The sequence below is a fragment of the Medicago truncatula genome, chromosome 2 (genome assembly GCF_003473485.1).
Source record: "Medicago truncatula cultivar Jemalong A17 chromosome 2, MtrunA17r5.0-ANR, whole genome shotgun sequence".
NCBI classification, from domain to species: Eukaryota; Viridiplantae; Streptophyta; class Magnoliopsida; order Fabales; family Fabaceae; genus Medicago; species Medicago truncatula.
In genome coordinates, this window is record NC_053043.1 from 7,494,047 (window position 1) to 7,501,481 (window position 7,435).

Below are 7,435 nucleotides of genomic sequence, written 5' to 3' on the forward strand. Positions count from 1 at the left end.
TCTCACTCTGTACCTAACTCATTAGCATTTCAGTTAAGAAAAAAAAATATAAGTGAAAGAGAGATAAAAACATTTTTGAGTGTCTTGTCAAATATTAATGCATTTTCCATTATCATAAATGAAAAGTAAAATATATTTAATAGAGAGTAACGAAATTAATATTAATTAAAGTTATAATTGTAATTTAATATTGCATTAAATCGTGAAATGAACCAATTGTTTAGAACATTTTTTTTTTTACAAATAACACATTTATTTTGGGACGGAAAAAGTACCTGATTTTAACATCAAAGTGACTTTCACATGTACATCTAAAAATATTTGACTTAGGCCCAATATAATCCAAACCTAAACTATCTTACAATACGATTTCCCGATCGCAACAAAATAATTATTTAAAAGATGAGGAAACGGATAAGCCTAAAATTATGTTAGTAACCACCCAAATACCATGATGTGATATTTTGGAAGAAAATTAGAATTCAACCACCAGCATTTTTGATAATTTTATTTTTAAGGAAAGCATTGTTTGATTTGGTTCATGTAGATAAGTTGGGTTCTCATGCAACTGCCTCTGTTCATCGTTTTAAATGTTTCCTTACTATATATCTTGGATGACCACACTTGCTTCATTTATGTTTTCCTTAAACAGTTTTATGTCTCCAAAAGCATCGTTCACCAAACTAGCTGTCCTCACGCCCAAATGCCTCACTCGACCTTATTGGTCCTATGCTGTGTTGCATGTCATGTACTTAATTAATAAGTTCCCACTGTGAAACTCCACAACAAGAACGTATCCCTAGTTTAGGAAAGCATCTTTGATATATATTTTTTAGGAAAGCATATTTGATATATGTCCACTACAAATTAGAAAAGGAAACCAGACTTAATTAGTAAATACTATTTTTCCCACTCATATATACAGTCTTCAATTTTGTGAAAATAATTCTCTACACACAAACCCAAATTTAATTCCTATGTCAAACCTTATATCACTATCTTTCTCTAGTTGTCCACAATCGTCATAAAAGAATAAAGAATGCACACGCAGTATAGTAAAAATTTAAAAGTATGGCTCCCACATAGTTTCAATTTTGTAAAAATATTATTCCTCACGCAAACGCAACTTTTAATTCATTCACTTGTAATTCATTTATAATTTTTTGGCTGTTTTGAGACAGTCTAAAACCATTTTGATAATATATACGAAAACAAATATGAATACAAAAAAATAAACATTTGGGAATGTAAAAAAGGTATAGGAAAGACGTGTTTGATTTTTCAAGCTTCTCTTTTAGTGATTTCACCAGTTTTTATTCTCCTTTGATTCTTTTTCTGTACTCTTTTCATTTGCTCAGACTCGTAATTAAATAGTAAGAAATTAGGTTAATTTAAAGTATTTGCTTAAAAAACAATAAACAATTCGAAATATATAAAAAAAAAAATGTAAAGGAAAGACGTACTTGACTCGCCAAGCTTCGTTTTTATGATCCATGCCATTTCTTATCATTTGGAGTACTATATATACTATCCTCATCTCTGCAATTATCCATCCATCCATCAATATACCCTTCTTCAACAATGGCGAAACTCTCATGCATTGCTCTAACTATCTTACTCTTTAACAATCTCATCCTCTCTCAAGCTATCTACGGTTCTTCCTCAACCGTTCTTCAACTCACTCCTGACAACTTCAACTCCAAGGTTCTGAATTCAAATGAAGTTGTTCTTGTTGAATTCTTTGCTCCACGGTGTGGACACTGTGAGGTTCTGACTCCTATATGGGAGAAGGCAGCTACTGTATTAAAGGGTGTAGTTACTGTGGCAGCACTTGATGCTGATGCTCACAAGTCTCTGGCTCATGAATATGGTATTAGAGGATTTCCAACTATAAAGGCGTTTTCCCCCGGAAAGCCACCCGTTGATTACCAAGGAGCCAGGGATCTGAAAGCAATCACAGAGTTTGCAATTCAACAGGTATATTGTAATGCATTTTATTCATATTATGACATTCAATTATTCATATATTATAATGTTTTATTTTATATTTTTCAGACTTCGACATTGGCAATATTAGCAGCACTAGCACCATCACCATCGCCATCACCACCGTCACCATCATTCAATCATTACGAAGGGTAGAACAGTGGGCCTTGGGTGTTTGCAAGGATCCAAAAATCAAATGCATATCCACCACACTCCCCAAAATATTCACAGTACATGGATTATGGCCCTCGAACAAGGGCCAATCACAACCATCTGTCTGCTCGCATGAAGTGTTAAATCAAGCTGACGTATGCTTATTAATATTTTGCATTTTTCTTTTGCTATCTTATATGACTTGAAGTCTTGAACATAATTTTTTATTTTTGCATTTCATCAGATTAAAATTTTGACACCAATGCTAACAATTCCGTGGCCAAGTGTAACTACCACAATGAATAATAATCAATTCTGGAAGCACGAGTGGAGGAAACATGGAACCTGCTCCACATTCCAAAAAATTGATTATTTTCAACATGGAGTTAATCTCTGGGCCAGAGAAAATATAACTGCTATACTGGAGCAAGCTGGTATTACACCCGGGAAAAGTTATGATCAAACTAGGATTATCACAGCTATAAATGCAAAGACGGGATCTGATCCCGAGCTGGTTTGTGTTGCCGCCGGCAATTACTTGGCCGAGATACGGCTCTGTCTCGATCCATCAACAGCAACAACGTACATGGTATGTCCTACGTCAATTAACAAGAAGCCAAGTTGTCAACCGATGGTAGCTTTTGCGGCCTAATACACAGGTGACGGTTATGGTTGGTGGAGCATTGGTTACTTTTTATTCATGATGCATGGCAAAGACTACACTTACTTATGAATTAATATATTATAAAATAAGTTGATTGCTTAGATTTCTTTTCAGACTAGGTACATGCTGTACCTAGTGTTTTGTAATAAATTTATACTTTGGCTCCTGATATATATATATTATATGGTATAATTTTAGATTTATATCAACGATTGTTTATTTATTTTTTACGTTAATGTTTAGTTCTACAATCTTTCCACCCTTTGACACACGCCTATGTGGCAAAATGCTATGACTCAGCTTAAATAAAAATAAAAATAAAACAAAACATGGAGAACGAAAACAGGGAAGGTTTGAGAAAGAGGAAGAGACATCATGGCCTTCTCCGTTGCCATAACATTCATTCATCCATCTACAGAAGCTTCATTTTTTTTCCTTTCTGAATTTCCTTCTTTCCTTTGTGGTTTGTTTCAAAGGTGACTTTCAAAATTTCTTATTTCCGTTAAAAATATATTGTACTTTTTCATTAAAAATAAATTTCCAACACATTTTCAGGGCGGGGTGAATCGTGAGTTAGATTTTCCACGCCAAAAATGAGGTTGTCGCACAACCAGTGTTTAGAGAGTTGTCTACCGCATAGAGTTAGGTGAGCTTTATCTTTTACTGTAATTTGTGACTCAATTTTAGTTGAGAGCTTAATGTTAATGTTAGGGATTTGGATTTATAAATTTTGTTTTCTGCATTTTCTGAGCTCTAAGGGTTTATGAATTTTTGTTTCATTTCTCAATTTCTAGTTTATGGGTATGCATATTATGAATTCCCTAATCAAGTGAACTTGTATACATTTAAATTTTACTAAATCATTAGGTTAAGTTGTTAACTGCAAAAAAAATAGTTGTTGGTGTTTGTCAAATGAGTGATTTTTGTCGTTCAAGCAACTATGCCAACATAGTCTGATTCCAAAAATGAAAATGCTATATAGCGTGGACTACTAGCGAAGACAACCCTCCTTGAATATGAGATTTTACTACAATAAGTTAAAAAAAAAAAATGTTAATTGGTTCTGAAAAATGTTTCTTTGCTCATAATAATAGAGAAGTAAAGATAAAGACCAACAATCCTGCTCCCTATTAATACTCGATGTAAGAAACCAGGAGATCATGTGAATGTTGTGTCTTGTTGCATGTGACTATTTTTTTTCCTCATTGCACATGTACATTATGAATGGAAATTTTAACCATGTTGAGTTGGTGTGACATTTTGATTGTTGATGGGATTATATTTTGATGCTAGTTATGGTTTTGAAATATAATTTCTGATTGGAGCATTTCGATGTTGATAATCATGGCAATATGTCATGACATGCCCAACAATAAATTATGGTTGAATTTGGTTCTACTAGGGTCTTTTTGTTGTCATTTTCTGTCATGGTAGCACACATATTCCAGTTTTCAATATTAAACAATGCGGTCACTCTTGAGAACGTTATGCCTACTATTTTCTTAACTTAGGTGTGCTTTAGGTGCTGCTTGTTTGTTAATAAGAGAGACTTCCCTATAACTCAAGGTGTTGGAATTTTGCAACAATGAGTGATTGGTCGATGAATAAAGGGGATATGCTACTATATATTAGAAACATGGCAAGTTAAAGGTGTTGAAGTTTAAGAATGTCGTGGTCCCTTGCTTATCATGAATGTAGTTACCTATTAAGAAGTTTATGTCCCATTTATTTATGTATTGTAGCTTCTTGTGTTGACAACATTGATTGGCATTGCCCAACCAAAATGATTTTGCTTGATTCAGGTGGTTTTTCTTTTGTGTTTTGTATTGCTTGAACCTGATGTTGTTGGTTCAGGTTCTTTCTTGGTTATGCCAACTAGGTGATTGGAGGCTCTTGTATTAAAATTGTGGCGGACCTTTTTAACACCTAGCTCTTTAAGTCCTAGGGCATTTCTCTGTAACATCACAGATTATTTATGCTGTGTCTGAAATATCCGAAGTCGTGGCAGATTGACAAATTGTTGATTCATAGTCTGAGGTGGGGGTCTGTCTGTGGTGTTTTCTTGTTGTTGCTGACTGTGGTGTTTCTGTCGGTCTGCTGAAGAGGGAATGTTCTCTTAATGTCTCGAGCTTTTGTTTGGAAGCAGAGGGAGTCTTGTGGTGCTGTGAGTATAGGAGCTAAGGTGGTTATTATTAAATTACTTCAATTTGGTAGCAAGAGGATATGGCTTTAGCAGGGTTATAATTTTTGGCATTTGAGAGTGCCTTTTCTGTAACAGGTGCAGGCGTCTGTTGTAGTGCAGCAGGGACATCTCATTTTGAATGCAGATATAGCAAGGCGCTGACAGCAATATTGGTGGTATTGCAACAGTATAATTCATTAATTGAGAAAATATTTTTTCTTTCTCAGGGCATATTAAGATGTTATTCTATTCTCTTAAATGGCAGCAGCATTTGCAAGTTGTTTTCAAAATTATGCGTTAAATTTTTAACAATTGCAATCTTGGCAAACCATGGGGAAAAGCTTTAGCTTCAAGAGTGGAAATATTGGTAGCAATGTGCATTGATCTGAGAATCGGGTGCTCTTTAGTTGCGTGTTATCGAATCGCGTATTAAATGACCTCTTCAACCCTTTATAGAAGTAGGGAGAGTGTTTAATTTAATTTTGAACAAAACATAATATCAAACTAATTTGGATATAATTTTCTATAAGAATTAAATTGGACCATCAGAAAATTTTGAGGTTGAATTGAGTTTTTACTCAAGAAAATGAATTTTTTTAGTGTTATTGAATAATGTGAAACAATTATGTTCAATTAATTAAATTAAATCACTGAAAATGATTAGACACATTATGGCTGGATTGATTTTGTGGTTGCTCAAAGAGTAAACAAATCCCAGTGGGCGTTTAGCATATGGTGTTGTTTATCCTGCAAAATTATGCATGGTACCCAAATAACAATTTAGCCAATCTAGATTTAAATAGGTAAAAAGTTAATCCAGATACAATAAATGTTTGGTGATGAAACCGGTTAATAGTGGTGATGAAATCCATTCAAAAAAAAAAAAAGTGGTGATGGAATCGATTTATGGTGGTGAAGGTGAATTATAGAGAAAGAAGGTGAAGAAATACTTACCGTGGAAACATGTTGAATTTATTTAATTTTTTATTTATTTTTGTAAAAAAAAAAAAAAGGACTACTATAAAAGGGTTCACGAGTCCTCCTTCAACCGACCAAAATTTTGAAATTGTTAGGACGGCATCTTGAATGGTGTTCGAACCCTAATTCCTTTACTTAAGATCATTTTTTTTTTTAAAGTGTCGAATACTTCAATTTTCATTACTTTGAATTCACAAATTATTGTTATTCGATTGCTTGAATTAAGAAACAAAGAGAGATTAAACTGAATATTCCTCATGGATATTCATTGATATTGAAAGAAAGTATACTACAGTATATGTACACACTATACTTATTCATACCCCAACGTGATTATATACAAAGGGAACCCAAACTAACTATTTATAGGAAAGAGACTAACAAACTGTATCCAATAAGAAATAGTCTCTTTTACATCCCCACAAGCTGGACCATGTAATTCAATGACGCCAAGCTTGGAAATGAGATGTAAAAAGGAAGGTGATGTCAGTGGTTTTGTGAGAAGATCTGCAATATATGCACCGGAAGAAATAGGAAAAAGTTTGATTATTCTAAGCTCTATTTTCTCACGGATTAGATGGGAATCAATTTCGATGTGTTTGGTACATTCATGGAAAGTTGGATTGTGAGCTAGGTAAACTGCAGATCGGTTGTCACAATATAATGATGTTGGTTTGTGAAATTTTATATTTAGTTCTGTAAACAGAGTGTGAAGCCACTGCACTTCATATGTTAATGCAACCAAAGCCTGATACTCGGCCTCACAACTTGATCTTGAAACGGTAGACTGCTTCTTAGACTTCCATGAGACCAAAGATGATCCTAGAAAAATAGTATATCCTGTTACAGACCGGCAAGTAGCCCAATCTGAATCTGCAAAACCAGAGAGAGATAAATCAGTTTTGTGTTCATAAAATAATCCTTTGGCTGAGAAAGATTTTACGTATTGAAGAATTCTAATAGCAGCCCTGTAATGTATAACTCTATGTTGTGAAACATGCTGACTTAATTGTTGCACAACAAAGGCAATGTCAGGTCGTGTCGTTGTAAGATAAATTAATCTCCTTATAAGCCTCATATACTGAGTAATATATTACGTTGTAAGATCTTAGGCTTTTTAATAGTGCTTTATTACTTAAATGGAGGTGGAGGTTGTTGTCGGAAGGCAGTGCTGCATTTCTCTATGCTGAGTTGAATATTACATGGTGGATTTAGTACCACCTGTACTTATCGTCTCCTAATCAATAAAATTTGTTTGATGTTCGAAAAGATAAAATAGAAGGATCTCATATACTTAGTTTTGTCTCCAACTCTCCATAACATCCTCATGTCTAACAAAACCACCCTTCTGGAGTTTAATATATTCAAAGAAAATTTCAAAGACCAATCAATTTTTATCCATTTCTTCTCTATTTGATCATGCTTAAGCAAGGTCTCATCAATGTGCCGAAAAATTTACTTATTATTTCTAC

The 7,435-nt window shown here is 33.9% G+C and overlaps 1 protein-coding gene and 1 long non-coding RNA gene across 2 annotated transcripts; both read left to right on the forward strand.

Annotated features, from left to right (window-relative positions):
• The first annotated feature begins 1,581 nt into the window (after positions 1-1,581).
• On the forward strand, positions 1,582-2,963 carry LOC120578286 (ribonuclease DdI). The gene is made up of 3 exons (XM_039830941.1): positions 1,582-1,984; positions 2,056-2,294; positions 2,384-2,963. The coding sequence occupies exons 1-3, from the start codon at positions 1,582-1,584 to the stop codon at positions 2,789-2,791; spliced, it is 1,050 nt and encodes a 349-aa protein (XP_039686875.1). The 3' UTR covers positions 2,792-2,963.
• Positions 2,964-3,148: 185 nt separating this feature from the next.
• Positions 3,149-5,155, forward strand: LOC112419058 (uncharacterized). The gene is made up of 3 exons (XR_003009089.2): positions 3,149-3,279; positions 3,359-3,449; positions 4,315-5,155. It is a non-coding gene; the product is annotated as an uncharacterized lncRNA (long non-coding RNA).
• The last annotated feature ends 2,280 nt before the right edge of the window (positions 5,156-7,435 follow it).

Coding starts and splice junctions, on each gene's coding strand:
- LOC120578286 (XM_039830941.1), top strand. CDS start 1,582: ATGGCGAAACTCTCATGCATTGCTCTAACTATCTTACTCTTTAACAAT. Junction 1,985..2,055: donor TGCAATTCAACAGGTATATT/GTAATGCATTTT, acceptor TATATTTTTCAG/ACTTCGACATTGGCAATATT. Junction 2,295..2,383: donor AAGTGTTAAATCAAGCTGAC/GTATGCTTATTA, acceptor GCATTTCATCAG/ATTAAAATTTTGACACCAAT.